The sequence below is a fragment of the Colossoma macropomum genome, unplaced genomic scaffold, assembly GCF_904425465.1.
Source record: "Colossoma macropomum unplaced genomic scaffold, Colossoma_macropomum, whole genome shotgun sequence".
In the NCBI taxonomy this organism is placed as follows: domain Eukaryota; kingdom Metazoa; phylum Chordata; class Actinopteri; order Characiformes; family Serrasalmidae; genus Colossoma; species Colossoma macropomum.
Window position 1 is genome coordinate 19,302,880 of NW_023494796.1, and position 26,029 is coordinate 19,328,908.

At 37.3% G+C, this 26,029-nt stretch overlaps 2 protein-coding genes across 3 annotated transcripts in view; one reads left to right on the top strand and one right to left on the bottom strand.

Annotated features, from left to right (window-relative positions):
* Nucleotides 1-1,576, bottom strand: part of pds5a (PDS5 cohesin associated factor A) — a 31,681-nt gene extending 30,105 nt beyond the window's left edge. For both annotated transcript variants that reach the window (XM_036583072.1, XM_036583071.1), the window contains exon 1: nt 907-1,576. The gene's annotated coding sequence lies outside the window, so the exon portion shown is untranslated. The remainder of the gene's footprint in view (nt 1-906) is intronic.
* n4bp2 (NEDD4 binding protein 2) lies at nt 540-24,696 on the top strand. The gene is given in 17 exon segments (XM_036583067.1): nt 540-934; nt 1,927-2,881; nt 5,679-5,803; nt 7,779-7,867; nt 10,894-10,970; nt 12,484-12,636; nt 14,820-16,641; nt 16,643-17,243; nt 17,878-17,963; nt 18,189-18,234; nt 18,388-18,605; nt 18,745-18,869; nt 19,457-19,583; nt 20,557-20,739; nt 20,828-20,996; nt 22,462-22,585; nt 23,217-24,696. Coding segments are annotated over 17 exon segments (5,220 nt in total). The 5' UTR covers nt 540-660; the 3' UTR covers nt 23,263-24,696.
* The last annotated feature ends 1,333 nt before the right edge of the window (nt 24,697-26,029 follow it).

Here is a 26,029-nt window from a genome sequence, read left to right on the forward strand (position 1 = left end):
CAGTTTTGAGATAAGATTTTGTTCTAAAATTTGTTTGTTAAAAATCATTAATTGCTGAGGGCTAAATGCGGGGCGGTATAGGGCTGTACCTAAACATATGTTAGGTACTTAAATGGTACCTATGTTATTTTTTTCAGTTTTGCCACTATTTTACCACTATCCGCACTGCAAATAAAACTCACGTAGGAAGACACATTTAGGTTCACTGGTCATTTCGGACAGCAAAAACACAATAAAAAATCATGAACATTGTGTTGTTATAAAGGAATCGTATGTAAATGCGGAGAACTTGGGGACAAATTCAGAATGAACTTCAATAACGTTTGATAAACGAAATACTTGGTTACTATCAGCACAATTTTAAAGAAAATTTGAATCGGAAAGTTTCACATCAAACTACTCGGAATGAAATTGTTTCACTATAACCACAACTTTTCCCTGTGACTTTTCCTTGAGATGTACTTTATTCGCTCTGTCCGGGGTTGTTGTTATTCCATGTCTGACCACTAGCTGTGCTGTTAGATTTCGCCGTGAACGGCTTGTTTGGTGTTTTTCCTTTTGGTAGCTTACCCAAATGCTAACGCTCGCTTGCTCTGTTTCGCTAAAAACGTGTCAGCAGTGGATTCGCCTACAGCTCAGGGACGAACTGCCATCGGTACAATGCCAAAGAAAAAGAAAAACGGCCACAGTGACAGTCCCGGCCGAGTTTCAGCACATTCCGGCGAGTGTGAGGGCCGCCGTCACGGGGGAAACGGAGCCGCTCTAACACGGGCAGCCCCACGGGAGCATCCTGCTAACTCGGGATCCGGACTGGCCACTTCCAGCCAGTCGATGTTTCAAAGCAAAGATGAGATAGCGAGGAACATGCAAGAGATGTTCTCGCACTTGGATCCTGTGGTTATTTACCTTGTGCTTTCTGAGGCCGATTTCAGAGGTAACATTCGGCTCCGCGGTCATGTGTAGCTCCACGATTTGGATTTGGCTAGTTTACAGCTGAACTGCCTAAACAATTCTCACCAGGTTTCATAACACGGAAACAGAAAGTAGGAGTAACAAACATTGAAGTAATCAGACAGTTAGTGTTGACTTGAAATGTCACTTCTTTTTTCATTGAACAGCGACAAAACAGTTCCTTCACAGACATATGTGAGAGCTGTATTTACAATAAGAGTGCTGTTGAACTGGAGGAACTTGTTTTTTAAGAAACTGTGCTGGTTATGGCATATAAATAAGGACCGTACACTGCTTGAAGCTGTAACGTGAAATCGACCCTGGTTACATAATGTTATGTTTATCAAGTTACTTAACTCGAGTGGACAATTCAGCTCCGAAGCCGACAGTTTGACCAAGCAGTTGTAAGTTACATGGCATTTGAGACATCTGCCAAAATGTCTCATCTATTTTAACAGGGATACTGGTAAATGTATTATGGTGAATTAACATTAATTTAAAGGCATTCTCTGGCCCAAATGAAATATTTAACCATCTGTACCGCCTGCTACAACGGTGCTGTAGTAATTTTGACAGTGAGATTTTACGTTTAGAGTTTAGGACAACCCCATACTGGTGACGCATCTTGAAGGTGGGAAGGACTTTTGAAAAAAGGCTGATGGACGGAGCACAAAAAATGATACAAAATCTAAACTGTCAAACTAGTCATGCAGAGAGATACATCGCTGCACTGCAGAATATTACATAACACGGCAAATAACATTTTAAATGCTAGTTTTAAGTGAGAATGCCCCTTTAAAGTATGGCCTGTTGTGTTAAAGTGATTGGTTTTTTTTTGGTTTTTTTTGAAGGCTGTTTTTACAACAGCTCTTTCAGTTTTGTGTCTTTATTAGTCTCTTTCTCTCAAATGCCTGCACATTCTGTCTCATTGCCTCCCTCTCTCTCTCTCACTGTTATAATGTCTCTTGCTCTCAGTGGAGAATGCTATGGATGCTCTTCTGGAACTGTCTGATGCCGCTGAAGGCAAAACCTCAACTACTCCACCACTTTCAGGGTTTGAGATGGCAGCTGCTCTGTTGGACCCACGACCCCCTCAGAACCAGACAGAACCTTCCAAGATGATGTTGGAGGTTTCCGCAGAGTCACTGCAGAAAATCAGCCCGGAAACAACACACCTAACAGAAGAGTTTGATGCTCTTATTGATCATGAACTGCAGACTTTAGCATCACTCCAAAGTCATGCTGGCAACCAACTTCCGCCATCTTCCATTCCTTTCTGTTCTTTACCTCTTCCCTCCCAGTCAATCCCCTCGTCCTCTCTTCCTTCTCAAAACAGTCTTCCTGATCACCAGGCCTTATCGGAGCTTGACCAGTTGGACTTGGAAAGCGATCCCAAAATAGGCTCTTTGAGTGAGCGGAGCTCCAGCTCCACCCCCAGGCATGGTGGTGGGGCAAGAGGAGGTGCTTCACCAGTAAATGATCTTAGCTTTGGAGGTGCATCATGCCCTCAAAAGAGAGACATTTCTGTTGACTTCAGTCACTTGACGGAGAATTCCGACACGAGGCCTTCTGCCTTTAAGGCCTACCGCCGTCCTGATGCGTTTATGAACCATGTGGATATAACAGCACATTCTGAAGGCCTGCACACGCCGGCTATGTTCTGGAATGTACAGGCTCCAGAGTTTCGGCCCCATGCGGAAGAGCCTGTTTTCATCACACCTGTAATGAAAGCACGTAACCCATGGAGGGCACATCCTTTTACCACAGCGCAGTGGCTGGCGCACAGGTCCATCAGTCAAGCTCCTCTTAAGCCCTCAGCCACTGTTCCCAAGTCATGGACCCTTCCCCCTCAGAGTAGGCTTAAACTAGAGGGCCAGGTTTTAGTGCTGCTCAGAGGTGCTCCAGGATCAGGAAAAACCACACTTGCCAAGTAAGCTTGTTTGCATTTTTTTATTGTTTTTTTTTTAAGTAATATGACAATACACAAATATTATTGTGACAAATTACACCTCAGTGTGCTTTTGTGTGAATATCATGGTTAACAGCTGCATGGATCTCATAAAGAACAGTCACAGTCAACAGCCAAAGAGTGCCTGTTAACAACAACCACTATATAGTAACTGTGTAGTAAAGAGATGCCAACTGGATGGCAGTCATTAACTTAATCTATTAATTTACTTAAAGCGAAATTTTGTTTCTTCTCCCAACTCCTCTATTATTTTTACAAATGTTGAATTAAAAAAAAGCAATTAAAGCAAGCAATTAAACTGGTTTTAGTATAATCTAATAAAATACTTTGAGTGAAACATTTGCTTGTTACCATATAAGTTTTATTTTTTTTGGTTGAAGAAGCACACTATTTTTCAAAGTGTAACTTAGCTATGTGTAATAAGTATAATCCTGAATGTCAAATGACTTCTTAAGCCCAGTTGCTGTGTCCTGTGTGTTCATGTGGTAATTAAACTTACAGCTGGCAGTGCCTTATTGCTTTAGTAAAACAGAGATTTAATACAGTATAGTGAAATACACAAGTAATTTAATGTATTGTTAATAAACACAATACATGTAATTCTTTTGACAGTAGGTTATGGGTACGGTGAATGTGCATATTGGAATTTTACACACACACATATATATTGCAACATGTCCTTGTGAAGAAACAATGTTAACATAATGTCATATAATTGTACAGGATAGTGCTATATTATAATACAACTGAATTTTAATAGTGCAAAATTTAAAAGTGTGTAAAGCAAACTCTTCTCATTATTTTGAAGTGCTTTGTTTTAGGTGGGCTGATTATGTCATAACTTGATAGCATATCTGAGGACTGAACCTATGTTAAGCTAATAACAGAGCAACCCCTTCCAGAACATAAATGTTGTTATATACTTTTGAGGTAAATTAATTAATGTGAATTTGCACTGCTGTCATCTTGTATTGTGATTGACATTATGAGCAGATCAAATAGTGGGGAAATGGTACATCTAACACATAAAACTCACGAGTACTCTTATTTTCCTTGTAAATGTGTCTTTTTATTCAAAGTTGTCAGCACTGCCCTACAGAAATCTTTTTTTTTTCATCATCACCACCGAGCAAGCCGTGCTTCTGCTGCTTGTCTTACTGTTTTGTGCCTGTGTGTCCTTGGGTTGCCACATATTTGACACTAGAATCAACATACATTCATAAGATGTTAATTTTTAAACTTTTTCTGCAGCCGCAGAATAAAATCACAGTAACGCACTGCCTTGAGTGGCTTATTGCTTTTATAAAATGGCAACCAACATAAAATATATTAAAATACACAATGTTTTACATAATTATTTAAGTTATTATTAATAATAATTGACACAAGTATTCCATCAAGAAATGTAGCTCCTTTAGAGTAAGGTATCATTGCTAAGCAACCACAGACCGCTGAATGAGGAGAAGAACGTTCGGTCGCCAATCACTGTACTGCAGACATTTCATGATTTTTTTACCCCTTTTTTTGTATAACAGTGAACATATGTAACATAGCACTGTTTAATATAAATACTTTCAGTTTATAAGTACTTTTTGGCCACCAAATTACCACCGCGAGTCTCAAATGGCTCCCTGCTCCCTACATAGTGCTCTACTTAGGAATTGAAATACTGACTCCTGCACCCCAACAATGTAAAATATGTCATTTGGAATTCATCCACATTCATACTCGACAAGCAGTGCACTACCTAGAATTTGTTAGACGCAATCCCATTTCTTCTTTTTACTCCTAGCCCTCGTTTTTGGCCCAATCCCATTTCTTCTTTTTACCCCTACTGTTTTCGAGTGTCAACCTAACCGCTTGGAACTCAGTTACACGGGCTAGTGGTTGAAATCTTGCCCTACGAAATGGGACAAGCCTCAATAAAACATTGCTTCATTAACAGGCTACTAGCGGTGCTCTGTACGCGACCCGGCCCGTCTTCAGTGATAGCAGAGAAGGAAAAAGTTCAGCAACCTCACTGCTGGGCTGTAGTTACATTTAGGGCATCATATGCCTTCAAAGACGGAGTATAAGACAATTACTTATTATCTCGGACTTTGAATTTTCCCGTTCCACTTTAAATGGTGCAGCAGTTACATTCTGGCGCTTCAGGCGTCAATACTGCCGGACTATTTAAGGTGGAACGGGAAAATTAGCTAGCTAGCTACCAAAACATTAGCATGCTATTAGCGATTTTTTATGTTTGTTACGAAGAAAACGACCAGATTACATTGAAACGACATTAAACTAAGATAATACAATGGTTATCGTAATTGTTTAACGGAGAAAATACGTACATTTGTGGGTTTCTTTGGTTGCTCATGCAGCCATCTTGCCAGTTTTTCTTTTTTTTTCGTAACGCTCTGTTTGGAGTGTGCCTCTGAAAAACCTCCATTTGGAGGGCCATGTAGCCCTAACACTTTGCCCTACCCCTCTATCTCAACAAAAATTGGGACACTCTAACCCTAGACGTGAATGCGCAAAACAGAGGGCTAAGGGCTAAGTGTTAGGAGCAAGGGGTGAAATGGGATTGGGCCTACACAGCACACTATTTACACTACTTTTTTGAGCCCCTCATTTTAAACAAAAAGGTGTTCTTGCTTCATCATTGATTGATGGGTTATAATTTTAATAATTTAAATTAATCGTGTTTGTCTATGTGTGTGTGTATGTAAAATCCGAGATCTAATGCTGTAATACCTCTTGTCCTTTGCAGTGCCATGTTAGAACAAAATCCAGGTGGGGTGGTATTAAGCACTGATGAGTACTTCACCCAGAATGGGACATACTGTTATGAGCCAAATTTGCTAGGAGAGGCTCATGCATGGAACCATCGGAGAGGTGAGTACTACACAAGTTAAAAGAAAATGCTCATTTAGTGCTTAATAGGCTTGGTTTTGTTGTTGGTATTTGGTATAGTATGTTATATTTACGATTTTGTATAATTGTGCATTAAACTTAAATTAAATTAACCATTAAAATTCATTTAAGTGGACATAATTTACTGCCATTAATACAGACAGAAAATGTTTCTCAATGATTATAATGTTACTAAACAAAACTGAATCAGCTAGTAGTGTTAATACATAAGAATGTTGGTAAAAACATGTTCAGTAAATTTATGGGATAATGTGATTTGATATCAGAAGTGATAGTGTGTCTCTACCTGGCTGTGCAGCAAGTCTCTCAGCAAGACTCTGATTTTCTTTTAATTACACAGATCTAGCTCATGAAGGATGAAACATAGCAAAATAATAACTAAAAATAAAGAAATAAAATAGAAATAAATAAAAGAGTAGCAAAAAAGTCAAATTAAAGAAATAAATGAAGGACATAAAACTGTAAATAAAATGTTTGATTTATTTATACATTTATGTAATTCTATATTTATGTAATTATTTATTTTTAGATTTCTTCCTTCAGTATGTTAAAATAAAGACTGAACCTAGGTAGTACCACTTAATCATAAAGAAAGCAGTGTGTTCAATTACTCTTGTCTTGTTTTTCAAATGCTGCTAATACAACCCCATTTCCAAATGGGCCCCATTTTCCATTAAAGGAAAGTACTACAAAGACAACATATCAACGGAGAAATTTTATTGTTTTTTGAAAAATATATGCCCATTTTGAATGTGATGCCAACAACACGTTCCAAAAAAGTTGGGATGGGGGCAACAAAAGGCAGGTAAAGTTTTGTAATGCTGAACAAAAAAAACCTGGTGGTTGATTGGCAACAGGTCAGTAACATGATTAGGTATAAAAAAGCATCCTAGAGAGGCTGAGTCTTTCAAAAGTAAAGATAGGGAGGGGCGAGCAAATAGTGCAACAATTCAAGAACACAAAGAACTTTTGCTTTTTATTTACATTTACAGCATTTAGCAGATGCTCTTATCCAGAGCGACTTACAAAAGGTGCTTTGTCTATCCAGAGAAAGTATCTTTGCTAGCTACCAATAGGTTAGAGAGAAAGCCAGTCCTGAGCTCAGATACTGCTAGAATCAGAAAGTCATTATTGACACCTAGAGAAAAAGAAACCAAGTTAAACACAGAGCAGTGCAATACAATACAATACATAAGTGCAGTACAATACATTACAATCAGTACTTAATTCAGTGCTCATTTAAGTGCTGTATAAAGAGATGTGTCTTCAGTCTGCATTTGAAGACAGCGAGAGACTCTGCTGTACGGACAGCCAGTGGGAGTTCGTTCCACCACCTGGGTGCCAGCACAGAGAACAGTCTTGACGCTTGCCAGCTCACCACCTGAAGCTCAATTAACCACCAGGTGTTTTGCATTACACAACTTTACCTGCCTTTTGTTGCCCTTTGTCATCCCAACATTTTTGGAACGTGTTGCTGGCATCAAATTCAAAATGGACATATATTTTTCAAAAAACATTTCTCAGTTTCAAGTTTTGATATGTTGTCTTTGTATTACTTCGAATTAAATATAGGGTTTAAATAATTTGCACATTATTGCGTTTTGTTTTTATTTACATTTTGCACAGCGTCCCATTTTTTTTGGAAATTTGGGTGTAATTTATTTTTGGTTGTTTATGTATTATTTTATATATTATTTTTATCATATCAACTACCCTCTTCTAAGTAGCAAACCGTGCATAATTATGATGTGCAAAAGTGTGAAATGAATAATTGGAAGTAAGGCTGATAGAAAAACAATCAGCATTCCCTGAATAGCTTTTTCTATGTAGACATCCAAAAGAAAAAAAAATGAATAAAAAAAGTACTTTTGAGCTGTGCTCGTAACCTGAATACAATAATAATATCTTTAACACTTATTTTCAACTTTATTTTCAGCAAAAGAGGCTTTTGAGAAAGGCTTCACCCCTATAATTATTGACAACACCAACATGCAGTGTTGGGAGATGAAGCCCTATGTTGCCCTGGTAAGCCATTATAACCAAAATAAGGACCCTTTCACTCTACACAGTCAGTAGATTCTTCTGCTTGCAACACTTTTTTGCACTGCCGGGCTTGTCTGTGTTGTAGAATGACATTAATTCAGTGACACCTTTGCATACTATTGAGCAGTGTTCTATTGCAAGCAAGATCCCAGTTACAGGTCACTGTGGCAGGTTACTTGACAACAAGTGCTTATAAATTCTCTGTTACATTATAGATACATTTATAAATTGTCCTATACTGTGCACAGTGCCTTATCAATCATCGGTAAAAAAGAGCTGTACCATGAAACAGAGATGGGTGAGCTTCATTTTGCAAAAAGTATTCTGAGTGCTTTGGCAGAGACACCAATATTTCACTGTTAAAAGTGCATTTATTATGTAATCAATGAATACTTTCTAAATGTAAGATGTTATTCTGTAGTACTAACTAGTAACAAGGTTATCTTTGCTTAGGTTTACAAGAGGACAAGGCTAAAGTTGTTTTCCTATTTGCCAGCTTGTTTAAATTTTCCCATTCCACTTTAAATAGTGGCAGCATTCTGGACTCGCACGTCTTCATAGAACTGTGATAGAATCATTTTCCAGTAGTGACAGAGCTCCTCATAATATGTCATAACATCACCTGCATTAGTGGAGCATCCACGACAGGCAAAACGAAACTGCGAGAAGTATGCGAGCTTGTGAGCCCTTGAGAATTTTGTGTTGCAAGAAGTGTGCTGAGTGCTTTACTATGTAAAATGTTGGGGCAAATCATGAAAACTTTCAACAACACGATATTTAACTATTTATGTGAATATGTTGTAATTTAACATTTGCCTGGTTTCATAGGCTTTGAGGTCATTTGTAGTGCCCTCCATAATTATTGGTACCCTTGGTAAATGTGATCCAAAAAGCCCATGGCAAAATGTCTTCTTTGTCAAAGTTTATTTATATAAACTAAATTATTTATATCAATTAAAAAGCAACACAAACACTTGTCACAATTATGGGTACATCTGCATATACACTCTTGAAACGTGTTAAAAAACAATACATTCTCTCTCTAACAAGTAGGAGACGACACATTTATTTGTTACTTTTAACACAAAAGTGGCAAGGGGAGCCAGACTGATGTAAAACCTCCTGCTTTTTGATGCAGTCCATGATACCATTTAGCCTAACAAGATTCTCAAGGAATTGGAATTTGGAAGTAAAAAGCCACACAACACAGATCAACCACCACTCTTAAAAGTAGAAATTTGGTTCTTTTTTGCATGGCTGTAGCTACTTTACGCCAAACCCACCTCTGTTGTTTGTCTCCAGAAAACTCTATTTTGGTCTTGTTTCACTGCTGAACTAGTAGTTTGTACCAAAATTCTAGTGATAGATTCCAGTGTAGCAGTCGTTTGTGGTTTGATCAGAGCAGATGGTTTCTTCTAGCAGGCCTTCCAGATAATTAGATGCCACTTTAATAGAAACAAACTGTTGACTTCAGGATGCAGCCAATCCTGTAATTGTCTCTGTGTATTTTTGCTTCCTCAAATGTTTGCTTTTATTTGGTTGAATGGAAATTCCACAATTTAAAAAAAATTAAAAATCTGCTTACTTCGGTTACTGACACTTAAACACTTATTCAGTGTGGTTAGATGTAAACAGGGAAACTGTTTAGTATCCTTCATAGCCTAGTTTCTTTGCAGTGGTGTTGACAGGAACCAGGGCTTGCAAAAATAGCCAATTAAAATTACTATTCAAACTGACCAGTGAAGCTACACGTCTTCTGATTTTTTTTATATGTAATGTTCCTAATGGTAAAATAGTGGCAAATCTGAAAAAAAATTCTTTGGGTACTACTTTGAATTACAACACCTTGCATATACCTCTCAGCTGTAAATGGATTTTAAAGAATATATTTTAGACCCAAGTATTTTCTCAAAACTGTTATAAAACACTGTCTCAGGCAGCAGGAGACGTATTCGTAACTATTAATGTAATGTAACTTGCAGGGACATTAAATGTTTCTGACGCCTGGTTCCTTTCACCACCACTATGAACGATTGTGAAACATTTCTCTAGAGTTCTGTAGAATTTTGCATTTCAAGGACTTAATGATACAAAAAAAAATTGAAAAGCAATGGAATATTAATGCCCACAGTGTTGTGATACTGTTCATTATGTAACACTAGAAAATGTTTGCATATAACTATTTAAGCAATAGAACACGAGAGGGAGTGTGTTATCGCGAAATAACATCATGGCTGTGATTTGGTCGCAGATCATCACAGCTGTGAAGTTATACCAATAACACACAACCTTGAGTGTTTTATTGCTTTTATACAACAGTTAAGTAAATAAGTAAGAAACAAGTAAATTGGACCATGAACGTGGCATTTAATATGTTTAATGTTAGCAATTCCTTCCTCCAAATTATAGTTCCTTAACAAGCAGCTTGTTGCTACTTCAGAGTAACGAGCTCCGCTAACTCGCTGCAGAGCCGGCAGTTTGCTCTCCAGCTCCTTAGACAGACCAACTGACAGTTTTGGAATTTAGTGTAGTCTCATCTTATTTTTATTAAGTTTTAAGTATCTAAAATTTTTAAGACATGTTTTCCCAAATACTAAGACAGTGTTTTCCACCATCACAAAAAAGAAACAGATTTCTTGTATTGCTGCAAGTCAACTGAGATTTCCTGGACATCATTCTTGACACCATTTGGAACAAAATGAAAGGCAATGCTAGTAAATTTTCAGATATATTTTTATACATGGCATGAAGCATTTAATGAGGTTTTAATATATCCATGCTTTTAACCACAACATTCTAAAGTGAAAGGGCCCTAATATCGTGTGTTTTTTAATTAAGCAGGAAAAACATTTAGATTTTTATAAAAGCACACAAAGCATGATCAGTTCAATATCGGTCCCTTCAATTACAGCATCTGAATAATATTCTGCAACTCTTTTTATAAATCAGTTCAGCCAGATACACACACTCAACCGCACTGACCTTTGGTCCACCTTTTTTTTTTTCAGGCACTGAAGCACAAGTATAGAGTGTTGTTCCGTGAGCCAGACACCTGGTGGAAAACTAAACCCAGAGAGCTGGAGAAGTATGGCAGATACAATCACACAAAAAATGCTAATTTAACAGATGCCACCACAAACGGCACAATTACACAATTGTAATAATCATAAAAAACTCAACCACAAAATTAGGTAAACAGATACACCTGCAAAATAAAGTCTCTGGCAAGTATGTTGTCAACTATATTTACTAGTGTTCAAAAGTTTGGAATTTAAGCATTTAAAAGCTTGTAATCAGTGTTTTCAATAAAGTAAAACCAAGATTGTTTCAGGTAAATGTATAAAATGATTCTATCCCTGTGCAACTTCACGAGTTCATACAATTACAAATAATGATATAAATATTTATTAAGTAATGAAGAGGCTGAAAAACAAAAAGAAGCAATTTTGGATGTGACTATAATGATGTAAAGAGCTGAGGTTGATTCTAAAATGACTGCAGGTTATTAATATCCCTAATGTCTGTATTTAAAAAATGGCAGTCATCTCTCCAGGCAGAATACCTGGGAAAATAATCGATAAAATTATTGTAACGGTATTGTTTATCCTTGAATAACTTCTTGTTGTTGCCAAAATACTTCAAATATTGAATATAACATCCGAAAGTACCTTTTGTTGTCTAATTTAAAGTATTTAAATCTACATTTGTATCTTCAAGTTGTTATTGTATATAACATATCAATAATGATTTACATAAAAGATGATTACAAACTTTTTTTTTAATCAACTGAATTTCAGCCCTACCATTTTTATTGGTTTGATTTAAATTTGACTCCTGCTTCTTATAGTCATCCATTTTTTTGCAGCAGCACATTTTAACTAAATCTTTGCCTCCCTCTTGAAGCTCTGTAGTCAGTTACTTAGTCCAGTCGCATTTTGATTTCCAAACAGCATGCAAAATTGTAGCGCTTCAGTCTGAAATTGTTTTTTTGTGATATTAAACTGGTCCAAGAGTGGAGGCTGCACAGTTCCGATATGGCTTAAATTACACATTCAGTACATACAAGTACTTTAAGAAAATATATTTTTAAGAAAATATTAAAATGCAAATAACACACCTTACGAATTAAAAAAATACTATTACTGTTTTTACAATACTACATTAACATCTTTACGTGCAAACCTAATTTGTATGTAGATTTTCTTGCACACTTGAGCAAATTATGTAAGTTATCAAATATTAAATCTTATAAGTTGCATCTTTCCATTTAATGTTCGCCACATTAATTCTAATCTTTTGTAGTCTGTTTATATCGTGCTTAACTATTTTCATAGCTTTATTCAGGAACATGATGCACTTTTTGAGTATGTAACTTACAAATTCGATGTTTTATAGCTTTTTAAGTTCAGGATGAGTTATAGAAAGACTATTTTGGTGGACTGTTGTTTCAAGAATGCATAAGCAAGTCAACAAAAAACTGAAATCAGCCACAAACTGTACATGAGCAATTTTAAGTGAAAACCAAAAAATTAAACAAGGCCCACGTAAGAGCCTTTAAAGTTTATGATGTGATTATGAAACTAATTCTGTCTTTCTAGACGTACTAAACATGGAGTAACAAGGGAGAAGATTCGACGTATGCTGGAACACCAAGACCGTTATGTATCTGTTCAGAATATTATGGCTTCAGAGCCCAAATCCACAGCGGTGTTTGGTGTGGATATGGATGTATCACAAACAAACCCAACACAGTAAGTGCATTCACATATATAATACATGAAGTATTTGTAATGTAGTAATATTGTACATATGCAGTGAAGTCTGTATGAATTTTGTCACTTTAACTGAATAATTTGACTATTGTACAAACTAAACGAAAATAACATCCCTTTTATGCGTAGTTCCCCATTGCAGAGTATACTAAGTATCTAGACAATTGCTTGCTCAGATCCTGTCAGGAAAAATCTATTCACAGTAATGACATAAATACAACAGTAAGTGGTGAAAGGTTGAACTGGGTTTTGGGGGGGGCGCTAAATCTGGTAAATTTGTGATGGTCCCGTAAAGTGGACATGGAAACAACCACAGAGATAACGTACAAGTTGATGCTTAATCTTTATGAAATAGAAAAACGTAATAACAGTGCAGTTAAGTAAATGTTGTTGTTGTAGTGGCCATCTTTAATTTGACCACAAAAACTTAATCTAGTAAGAAAAATTAACCTACTAAGGAAAAACAGAATTAGCTTAGCTTAACCTTGTTCCTTATCCTGTGAAGCCATTTCACTTAAGACCATTTGAAATGGCACATAGCACTTAATGTGTGACACATGATTTTGCATGTGTTTTTCTGAAATCTGAAGTCATTTTTTCAGTTGGCTGAAACCTGATGCTGTGATCTGAAGAATGACCTAAAATGTACAACATAGGTAGCTTTTTATGCAGGCATGATGTCTGCTTGCAGCAACAAGCAGGTTTAACCAGAGCAGTTGCATTTTTAGATTATTCTCATCTTTGCTAGACACAGTAAAAATTGATTGATTTAGAATATTGCATCACTCGACAGGTTTAAACGTTCTGTTCTTGTTTGTTCTTGTGTAGGAACACTAGTGTCTTGCTGTGGTTTGCATGAATTAAATCAGTAAAGGAATGATTTGTTTTCAAACCAACGGTAAACAATTTTTCACTGCAGCTGTGGTACCTGGGCCTGTTACTGTGGTAACTAGGTCCTAGGCCTGTGCCCAGTGACGGTTACCAAGCACAGGCCTAGGACCTAGTTACCACAGCAAGACACTAGTGTTCCTACACAAGAACAAACAAGAACAGAACGTTTAAACCTGTCGAGTGATGCAATATTCTAAATCAATCAATTTTTACTGTGTCTAGCAAAGATGAGAATAATCTAAAAATGCAACTGCTCTGGTTAAACCTGCTTGTTGCTGCAAGCAGACATCATGCCTGCATAAAAAGCTACCTATGTTGTACATTTTAGGTCATTCTTCAGATCACAGCATCAGGTTTCAGCCAACTGAAAAAATGACTTCAGATTTCTGCTGTTGTCTCTTAAATGAGGACCAAAGAAGTTTCTTTCTCACTATGTTGAAAAATGCCAATCAAATAGGTCATGATAAGGATGAAAAATCTGAACAAATCAATCAGAGACATTACCAAAACTTTCTGTGTCAAAATCCTAAGGTTTTTATTTATTTACATTGTTAAGAAACAAGATCCAGTCGTGGTAGCACTTAATCTGGCAGACAACAGAGGGTTAACCACAATATGCCAAACAGTGGTAAACCTCACAAACAGAAAGCCAGGTTATAGTCCTGGGACAATGTTTTGTGGACATATAACATGAAGATTACTTGCAATAGAAAGAGGAAAGTGTGAAGGCATGGTCATGTCAAACTGCCAGTTCACTTTCCTTTACTGGCTCACTTACCTTTACTGACAATATGACTGCCAACTTTAGCTCCATTTCACTTGCTGAAAACTACAAGGAGAAGTATCAACAGGGAAGCTAAATATTATGAATCAAAGACTTTAGGCAGCTGTAAGCTGTAACAAAGTACTAAATAGGACAACTAATATTAAAAAAAAATAAAATATATATATATATATATATATATATATATATATATTTATATATATCTTTTTTTTTATAAGTGTCAAATTGCTTAATTGTCTCTTAAATGTGGCAATAATGTATAGAAAATGACGCTGACTTGCTACATAGTTTGCCAAATATAGATGTAAATACCTTCAAAATTAAAAACCTGACATTCTGCAATTTAACTTCATTGTTAGATCTGCTGGAGAACACAGTCAAAACAACAGAATATTTGTCACTTTTCAATAACTTACAGACCACACTGTGTTTCTTTTTCTCTGCCTTCCTTGACCATTTATTCACTCTTTCTCATTTCGTCTTGTAGGCAATCATTACCACTTGTCCTAAGCCGTCCTGACCTTGTGGGTGACTTTGGGTTTGGTAAACCTGGTGGCCACCTGTCTTCCTCTCTACCTGATGTCTCTTCAGTTGGTCAAAAATATAGCCATAACTCAGCAAGAATGGATGCAGCAGCAGGTGAGATTATGTCACACAGTTCCAAAGACTCTGTGTCCTCCCAGGAGAATGTTGTGGGACTAATTGGAACGTTAGAATCTGAGCTGCTAGATGGAGTGGACTTGGACAGGGAACTGGATGCCTATATTCCACTTTCTGAGAACACTGACCACAACATAAATGAAGACCCTGACGTGTTTGAAGAGAAGGTTCTGGAACAACCAGTGCCATTTTCAGAGTCAATTGGTCAGCGGATAAGGAGAGTGAGAGAGCGTAGGAGATTTGCAGATGGAGTTGACTCCAGTCAGAAATTTGAACTTGACGACCGCACTGTAGAGAAAGCTAGTCAGGAGGAAGGTGCTGAGGAGAATGATTCTGTTGGATTGAAACCGCAGCTGCAAAACATTGTGGGAGATTGGCCGTCTGAAAGCCTTGAAAAGCGTGGGCAACGAAGTCGGATGTCAGCCACTTGGACATCGAAACACCCAGATGAGCTAACATCAAGCATTGTAGAAGATAGCAGTGTCCCTGATAATAGATTGGTAGAGCATTCTGATTGTGATAGCAAAAATAAAACAGAGTTCCAGAAGCTTATAACTCTTCTTCAAGGAGATGACAGCCACCTTTCCCAAGAAGCATCTTTGGATAGGGACGAGCAGAACTCAGGCTTAGGGACTGAGGGGGAGATGGTACACCCTGATTGTGTTTTTGAGTGGCAGTTTGGAAGATCTACTGATCCAGGAAAAGAAAACTCTCAACTTCAAAACCCAGCCAAAGGACTAGTATTAGAACAGGACGATTACAAAAGATGTACAAAGAAAGCAGGCACAGAGATAGAAACTACAGCAAATGGTGGGACGAGTGTGGAGACAGTGGATTCAGAGGTGATCGATAAGCCCTGCCTGACCCCCGACACAGCTCTAACTTCGGGAGGTGAGGCAGATCCTAACGCTGAAGTCAGCCAAGAGAAACGGAAAGGGCTTAGTCGCAGAGCAGGAAAGTCATGCAGACTGGCACTTACTTTTACCAATCAAAGCCCATCTTTAGCCTGCCTACAATCAGGGTCTCCAGATGTTTCACCACAGCTACCAGACCTGATGCCTTCACCTCAGCCAGAACTACATTTAACAGCAAGCCTCTGTGCCTCAGTGCAATCAGACCCGCAGGACTTTTCCCTGCTGTGGAGAATTAGTCAGCAGAAATGTTTTGCGGCAGAGTCAGACAGCTCTACCAGGGGCGTAGTTATTTTGGAGGGAAACCCTCTGCGTTTTATCCCTAAAACAAATAAAGAGACATCCTCCGGTCAGCAGCAGGGGGTGCCATACCGTGTTTGTCATGAGAAAGGGTCACAGGTGGAAGAGAGTGACCTGACACAATTACCTTTAAAACAGCACAGTCTGGAGATACTTGGACATCATTTTAAGCACATCCCCATTGAGACCTTGGAGGACCTGTATGAAAAGTGTAATCAAGACATGGACTGGGCTACCAACTTGCTTCTGGATTCAGGCGAACAGCTTTATAGGGAGGATGATGAGGTTGCTGAAAATGATTTAAGTCAGGTTCCTAAAGAAGAACCTTGTTATTCTCAGGTGCCTTCTCATTTTTATTTGCCTGAGGCGAAGATGGAGTCCAGGGTGAATGTGATGGAACAGTCAAGCAGTGAGTGCTCTGATCCACAGAGTATAGTTTCCAGGAATCAGTGATGACTGCAGTTCAGCTGTGAGCACTGATGCTGGGGAACCTGGGGACAGTGTAGGACTCAATCAAAGTGAACTAGTCCAGGCTTCAGATGATGGTGATCAAAAGAAACATTTAGAGCAACAACTTGAGCCAGATCATGGTGGTACAGTTGGAGGACCTGTGTGTATGTCTGCACCATCCAATGTTACAGACACAAACCAGCCTGGAGGACAGCCCAGAACACAGCAGGATCCAACAGTATCTAATTCCACAGAGTCAGAGACAGAAAGCCAACAGGCCCCACTACAGAAACTGACATCAGTCTCACAGAGAGAGATGTTTGACCAGTATTTTGATGAAGGGTGGATTGAAGAAGAAGTAAAACAACAGAGGGAAGAGGAAGATGGGGAGACAAAAGAAGTAGATGTCATATCTCAGTCATTCTTGGCTCAGCTTGAAGATACTGAAAGCAAGGAGGAGGAAGAGAGGAAAGAAAGAAGAGGTCAAGGGAAAAATGGACCTATGGACATTAAGATGCTGGAGCTGAAACTACCAACAGAACTTGCTCTGCAGCTGACTGAGCTGTTTGGACCTGTAGGGATCTCTCCAGGTAAGAAGTCTAAACTGGAGCCCAAACAATATTAATACTAAACCAGTTCTAGATGCTTCTAGAGCCAGTGTCCAGTTTCAGGTCCAGTACTTTATTTACTGGTAGTTAATTAAACTGTTGATATTACTGATTAGCTACCTAGCCACCTGATGTTGCAGTGACTGCAAAATCCAGGAATGAAAACTGAATTCATGGTCTGGTTTTGAAGACCTCTGTTCTAGAGGTTCTTTAAGTGGCATCAAATTTGGTACTGAAGAGAAATTATAGTCTTTAACATGCATTGTATATAGTATATAGTGTATTTTTTTAAAACAATATATGCCTGTGCATACATAAGTACAATGCCCTAGGGAATTATTGGCCCCTTTGTTAAAGATGAAGGGGGAAAAACAGGTTATGCGGAAAATGTTTTTGTTGTTCATCAGCTTTATCTCAGAATTAAGATATTAGATGGAAGATATTATAACTGCATTGATATGGACTTACAGATTATGCTGTGTAAATTCTGAAAACAAGACAGAAAGCTTAAATGAACAGAAAAAATAAAAGATGAAGAGCGTCAAACAGGATAACTCTTCGAACAAAATAGTGTTTAATTTTGAACCCTGTTTGTCTTTCTTATCTGTGGCTACAGGTGAGTTTTCCCCAGAAGACTGCTCAGTGCTTATGGACCTTAACTTGGCCAAACTGCTGCATCAGAAATGGAAAGAAACCATCCAGGTGGATTAATACTTGCTTTAAGTTTGCTTTAATGTCTTCTGGTTTATAATGTACAAGTCCAAGAATTTAGGAGAGTAAAGCAGTTACATTCAAGTTTTTAGTCAATCTTAAAAAATCTTAAAAGGAAATCTAGAAGTATTACTTTATCATTGAAATACAGAAGTGTTACTTCATATGAAAAAAATTCTGTAAAGAACTATGATATATGCATTATATTTTTTAAAGGAGAGGCATAGACAAGCAGCTCTGTCATACCATTTACTGCAAGAGAGTAAGTATACACATATACCAGAATTTCTGGACAGGCATGTTCCTTTCTTTGTAATTTTTTGTTGCTCCTTTTACTAAGCAAATGCTGCAGGATATTAAATGTATGCTTTTCTTTGCCTTTTACCCCTTATTATTGGTCTCCATGGTTACCCAGGTTCTGTCCACTGGGGTGAATCAGAGCCAGCCATGATTGGGCAGAGAGACTCAGCTGCTCAGTTTCTGATTGGTACAGATGGCTGTTCATCACTTAGCAGCCAATCAGGCATTCAAGAAGGTTTTCCATTTATGGACCACTGGAATGTGTCCCGTCCACCAGTGTCTCTCAGGAATATCATGATTGAGGAGCAGGTGATGCAAGACAGCTTGGAGAAGGTAACCTACACAATCACATCAACCTAGCCACTAAACACATAAAATGTAAAATATTTTTGGTGGTAATTTGACTTTACTGCCATGTAACTGTTCTGAACCATAGCTACAACTGTCAGAGGGGGTGTGTTTGTGTGTATAGTCCAGACTGAGTCGTTGGGATTTGGACAAGAAGGATGGAGCAGCCGTACTGAAGGAGAAGCAACTCTTCACTCTTTTTCCCACTATTGATAGGCACTTCCTGAGAGATATCTTCAGAGACCACAAGTAAGAGAAGGAGAGAGGGCAAATTGTTGCATATGATTTTGCCTTGAAATAATAATTGTAGACATAATAGGTAGGATTGTTTCAATACACTTTTTTCTGTTTTTCTGTTGGTTGTCAAGGGATAGTGCATACAATGTAGACCAGTGCCAGTATTTCGATAATAAAGGATACCACGATCTTCAGCACATTAATTTTGCTTTGGTGGACACTTCAAAATACCGAGTAGCTTCTTGTGAACCTTAAACAATTGGTTTTCTGGGTGCCTTCTTTACATCTTCTTTTGTGCAGACCTAACAAACTTTTTTCTTTAGTTCAGTCCGTTTTGACAGGTGTGAATACTCTATCCATACTCGGCTGTGTACAAAACAATTAAACAAATAAATTTATATATTTATACCACATTTATATTTACTCTAACAGTAATTCATATTAAAGTAGTGAAATAAAAACATTAGTAATTAACTCAAGTAAAAGAACTATGATTTAATTCTACTCAAATAATGTTGCTTTCCACCTCTGAGTGTAAGCTTGTCAGAATATGTGTTACTGAAACATACGAGAATACGTCTTACCATGTTTATGTACAGTTACTCTCTGGAGCAGACAGAGCAGTTTCTGCACACACTATTGGATGATGAACCTGTCAGAAATGTAGTGGCTACCGAAGCTGTCCCTGAACATAACGAGACGCATAGAGCACCAAGTAAAGAGAGGGTGAGAACACACTTGTGTATATATACACACACACACACACACACACACACATTGTTTTCAATGAAGCAACAACTGAAAGTTCTGCAGTCTCTAGCAGCATTGGCACAGCGTACCACAGCGGTCAGCAGAGAGTTCTGTCGTGTTAAACTTTTGCTGTCAATTTGAGTCTATGTGTGTGCATTGAAATAAACTGGGATGTTTTTTAGAGACACCCAGCGTCTCATGGTTGAAACCCACCTAGTATTATTAAATTTGAAGTACACTGTCACTGTGGCAACATTTTCATGACTGCATGATGCCATCTCAACATGTAAACACGAGAGAAATTATTCTGCTAAATGCATGACTATATATTTTCCTTGTGTGTTCAGTTATATCTGAGAACGGAAGATCCTAAACTATGTAGGGCTACGGAGAATCCAGTGCTTTACTAAAGCATTAGAATACAAGAAGGGAGTTTTGTATATTGTTGTATATTGTTTATATACAAAGGTTATACAAAGAAGAGAAAAAACTAAAGCAAAGAAGCCTCAAACATTGTTTCAAATATGTTTGTTTTTTTTAATACTGGCAGTTTTTTCTGCCAGAAAAGTAGTTCCAAAGTTGGCTTTGGAACAACACATGAATCACCAGTAGGTTTGGAATCCGTCCTACTCATGTGGCATGACCTTCTTCCAAAAACGACCAAAGGTCAGGCCTTCAAATGTCAAATGTTATATATTTGAATACATCCATTTTTCTATTTTTAGATTTGTTGGATATGGTTAATAGTTAACAGCAGCACATTAAACAATTATTGTCCTAACTAAAGAGAATAGTGAAAAACCTAACAAACACACTGTTATCAGATATAACAACAAAACTAGAACACTTTTAAACCCAAGCAAAATGTGTCATCAGAGCTGTTCTGTAATGATTCGTGTCACATCCAGGAAGACAATGAAATAGATTAGTTCTTGTTGTGTGTTCTCAGAAGCAGAAGCAAAAGAATGCAGAGCCAAAAGTAGCACAGTTCCAGGATACAGAAGATCCAGAGTATGAAGACTTCCGTACAGAAGCCATGCTTCAGAGACGACGGCAGCAGGAATGTTTCACTAAGGCTGCTGAAGCCTACAGACAGGGACAGAAAGATGTGGCTAGCTTCTATGCACAACAGGTCTTACATACTCTGTACTGATATACTGACACACAAATGTAAATAAGGATCTTAAATGAGACATTTTAAATTCTGTGTGTGTGTCTAGGGACACTTACATGGCAAGAAGATGAGGGAGGCGAATCATCGTGCAGCAGTGCAAATATTCAAACGTGTGAACGCTACACTTCTGCCACAGAATGTTCTGGATCTCCATGGTCTACATGTCGATGAAGCCCTGCACCACCTGCAACAGGTCCTTGCTGATAAAACCTATGGTGAGTGGAACACATCACACAATAACAGAAGTGGAGATGGTTTTCATGCATGTAAAATGGTAAATGGAAAGCTGGTAATTTTACAGTGTTCATTATAAAACCGATCTGATTGGCTTAATGTGCAAAGTTGTTATGTTGCTTGGCAGCAGTAGCCTACTGTTAAGGCATGGTTCTGCAAAAAATCAAACGTATATAATCTTCCACCCCAGATATAGTCAATAAAGCAATAAACCTGGAGAGCTATGTGTTTAAGTGATTATTCCATGGTTACAGGATGTTGTTAGGCACAACGATTTGGATTTATTATTGATAATAATCACAATAAACAATTCTTATGCAAGGAAATAAAGCTTTTTAAAGGAAGAGTTTGGTGAAAAATCTGGTTTGCAGAGTTTTTCAAATAGATATAGTCCAGATGTAATCGATTAATCATGTTTATCAATTTTGCCTCCTAAGTTTAGCACTAGAGCTATGAAGCTAATGTTGCTAACACTTTTAGCCTATCACCCAAAACTTTTTATACATACCCAAAACTTTTCTTAATCCACTCAAACTGCCTACAGGTCTTCATTAAGATTACACATACTTGTCAGTGTGAATTGGAGCAGTGTTTCTCAACCCTGGTCCTGGAGGCCCACTGCCCTGCACATTTTAGTGTCTTTTCTGCTTTAACACAGCCACTTTAACTCAATAGTGGGCTGTTAATGAGCTGATTACTTGGATCAGGTGTATTGGGAGCAGGGAAAACCCTAAAAGTATAGGGCAGTGGGCCTCCTGGACCAGGGTTGAGAAACCTTTTTTTTCAGAACACAGTATGACTAACTGTGAGCTATAAAAATGAACAAAACTTCACTGCATAGCTGAACGATGTCATGCTGAATTCCGAATCTGACTCCCTTTCCTATGCATGCACATCACACAGATTACATTCGCGATTTCTACATCTTCATTGCAAAAAAATCTTAATTAACATTTATTTACAAATAGAATTGTCCACCGTGTTCAGCTACAAAGTGTTGTTTTGTTCGTTTTGTGCACAACCTTAATGAAGATCTGGATGTGGTTTAAAGCAGGTGAGAGAGGTTTTGAGCATAGACAGAAAAGATTTTGGTGACTGCTGACTTATAGTGTTTGCTAGTAATATTAGCCTCTTGGCTCCAGGCTTAAAGTAAGAAGCAAAATTTAGACACCAAACATGTTTTGGCTGATTGACTGCATCTGGGGTAAGTGGGAAAACTGTGTAAATGAGATTTTTCATCAAACTATTTCTTTAACAATTTTAATTCGTTGGTAGAAGAAATGTTTGTGTTTTTTGTGTGAAAATTGTTTTTTCTGGGACAGTGGAGTTTTGTAGTTTGTGATTAGTTTTGTAGTTTTGTTGTTCATGTGTTAGTGAGTGTGTGTGCTGATTTTATCAGCACTTTGAGCTGTGATCACGTATAACAGACTTCCTGTTTCCTGTTAGAATGGCAGCAGGGTTTGTGCCGTCCACAGCTGGCAGTCATCACAGGAAGAGGAAATCACAGCCAAGGGGGCGTTGCTCGTGTCAGGCCTGCTGTTTTGGACTACCTCAAGAGCCAACATTATAGGTACACAGAGATATACCTACACATACCAAAGCTGTACGAATTTAAAGTGATGGTTCAAAATTACACAGTTTCCGCTTACCCCAAATGTAATCGATCAGCTAAGACACACTGTTTGCTTCTTTGGTTTTGCATTGAAGCAATGAGGATAATGTACTAATGTAGCAAACAAGTAATGGAAGCGTATAGCCAAACAGAATGCCTAAATCATAACACACTAGCTTCAAATCACACTGACTTGTAATGTAAGTTTCTCTAATTATGCTTTGACTGTTTGAGAAAAGATTTTGGTCTTCATTGGGTTTTTAGAACAAATTCAGGCTGAAGAGATACATTATTTATATTCTATTTATATAGTATTTATTTTATACTGTATTTGTAACTTATACTTTATTTATACCTTATGACTTATTTACCATTATTATTATTAACTCTTACTTATAAAACTCCGAACAACGTGTGGGTTCTCTGGTCGTTTGAAAATAGTAAATAAAATGTCAACATTTATCGGTTAAATTCTACCTTAACAACTTCATCAGTCCTGTCTTTGTGGTCTTCAACATTTGGGGTATGAGTAAAATTAAGCCAAGTTAGAAAGACGCAAACGGCTCATGTCTCCCTCTCTCGCTCTCAGGTACTCAGAGCCTAAGCCTGGTTTGATCCTTGTCACATTGCATTGAGCTGACCAACAAGCTGCTGTTTTGAAGCAACATATGTCTATTTCTTTCCCTCTTCCTGTTACACAATCTCCTCTCTTATTTTACTGTATTACCACTTTCCTGTTGCCCACCAGTGTCTCTCTCTCTCTCTCTCTCTCTCTCTCTCTCGTATCATATCTCGTACGTATATATCACATTCTTCCGTCTGTAAACATTGTGTAGATAGTGACAGTGTTTATGAAGTATGTATTCAAAGCAGTTTATCTTGACATCTTGATGCCATATTTTGGCTGTATGCATGGTTTGAATTGAATGATGCAAAGGTATTTAAAGTATTTGGCCCTTGTATATTTTGAATACATATTTAAGGTTGATTGTATCAATACTGAATGTTAATTCACAGTTATGCAAAAGAAAAAACTATTTAACTGTAAAGTATTTTCTAGTATTTACCTGAGACAAATCAGGTACTTTTATATTTTTACACTAAAGAGGCAGATTATTGTGACTAAGTAACAAATACATATATCTATACTTATACCCTGAGCGCTGCAGTTAAACAAAAACTTGTGGACCAAGTTTGCAAAAGACGTGGAAAGAACAATCAGGTGTTTTTGTTGTTTGATTTTAATCTTATTTTATTATTTTCAACAGCTCATTCTAAAAAAGAACATGATCATTTTTATTTACATATACTGATAGCTATCGATCATGCTAATTCCTGTGATATTAAAGCAGTGATATTCAATGCAAGTAGAATCGTGTTAAACCAGAGAAAGCACTAAACCGAATAGAACCACTGTCTTAAAGGGGAATTCCATCGATTTTAATCTTTGCCTAATTCAGTTGGTAAGATGTTAGTGGCCATTCAGAATGGTTTGATGTGAAATGAATGATTGTGGAGAAACTTACTGATTCAGATTTCTTTAAAGTGGTGTTGATGGGAACCAGGATTCATAAATATAGCCATTTATACTATACATAGTATAGTGATACATCTGAAAAAATTTGTATTTTGCCTTACAGTGTTCTGCATGTGCAGCTTAAAAATGTTTTAGACCAAAACCTTATTTTAAACTTCACTCATAAAACAATGTTTCAGACATCAGTCGAGTATTTGTAACCATTTCATGTAGTGATTTTCTGCGAGGGAACTTTTAGAGGCTTTACAGGCTTCAGACATCTGGTTCCTGTCATCACGATTGTGAATAATTAGGAATTGGTAAGTTTCTCTAGAACGGCCTTTCACATCAAACCACTCTAAATGATATTGTTTACATCTTAACCATTTAATTATTCAGCAATTGGATGGAATTCTCATTTAAAGCTGCAAACTTAAAGGACAAAGAATTTAAAAAGATTTTGACATTATTTGATATGGGGCCATGTCCTTAAAGAAACAGTCAGTTTTTCCTCAAAAATGTATTTTGTAAAAATATATATATTTTTGTTTGTTTAGTTTTAAATACTTCTAAAATAAGGTACATATTCATTGTTTTTTTTGGGGTTTTTTTTGCATATTATTATTTACCTAGCTACTGTTCTGACCATACTAGTTTCTGTTACCTGTGTTGCTACATTTGGGAGGAAATAAGATATTTAGAGCAATGTTTAGAAATGTAACTACCCACATCTTTCAAATGAGAGTGGAGCAGCAAAATAGTCCCAGGTGAGTTATAAGACTACATGCGTTCTGTTCTGTAGTAAATTTCGCCATAATATGGAAATAATAGCACACGTGTCGGAGAATACAGTGTTGCTACATTAGCAGTTTGTCAGACTTTCTATAACTGATTTTGCTGCCTCTCATTCTATGTTCCCTCAAAGTCTATGGGTGGTATTGCATCTTAGTTCAAAAACCTGCTTTCAAAAAAAGAAGAGCTAAATTCAAAGGAATTTTTTTGAGTAAAAATACCAGGCTGTTTCGTAATCAATCTGGCATAAGGAGGAAGGATTTAGGATCGTTTCTTGCCTTTTATTCATTTGGTGGTCAGAAAGCTGATCCTGCATCAGTTCTCAAAAGGGACTTGATTTGGACCCAGAAAAGAAAACTGTTCATACTAACTGTTAGTGGAAGAGGCTATAAGAAAAGGATTGCGGAAGCTTTTTGAAAACAAGGCCTGATTTGAATGTTAAAGACCCTTTGCATTCATCGTTTATAGTTTTAGTATAACTGACTTGTTATGCTGTTAACTTTAACACAACTTTTTTTGTTTTGTTTTTTTTGTTTTTTGTTTTAATCGAGATCTTAATGCTGCTGTTCTAACTAGCTTTCTTACTCTGTTCTTAACTTTGGAGAATAGGGGTACATGTATCTTTGCAGATTTGTATATTTTGAAGTATAAGATTACTTTTTGTATTAAAACTGTGTTAGTTTATTTTTTTATTAACAAATGTAACAGAGAATAAAGAAAATATTAAAAAAAAGTTTTGTTGGTAATTCAGTCGTGTTTAAAAGCCTGCTGAAAAAACTCATCCACACCAGTAAGTGTTCCTGTTGGTTCCTGAGGGTTTTGTAATGTGTTGTAATGGGTTGATATCACAGTGTAAAGGGTCATAATGGTTTAATGGGTAAACACTGATTCTAAATGGTATCTACAGGTGTTCTACAGGAAACTAGTGGTCTCTATTGGAAGCCATTAAGCCAGTTCTCAGTGGTTTCTAATGGTCCTTTATCAGCAGTGAACACTTGTGCAGAGATGTGGGCCTATGAAAATAGCTGGTTCTCCTTTTTTTTCTATTTTCATTTCAACCCTACTAAAGCTCTTCAGAAAATGTTGGTGGGGGA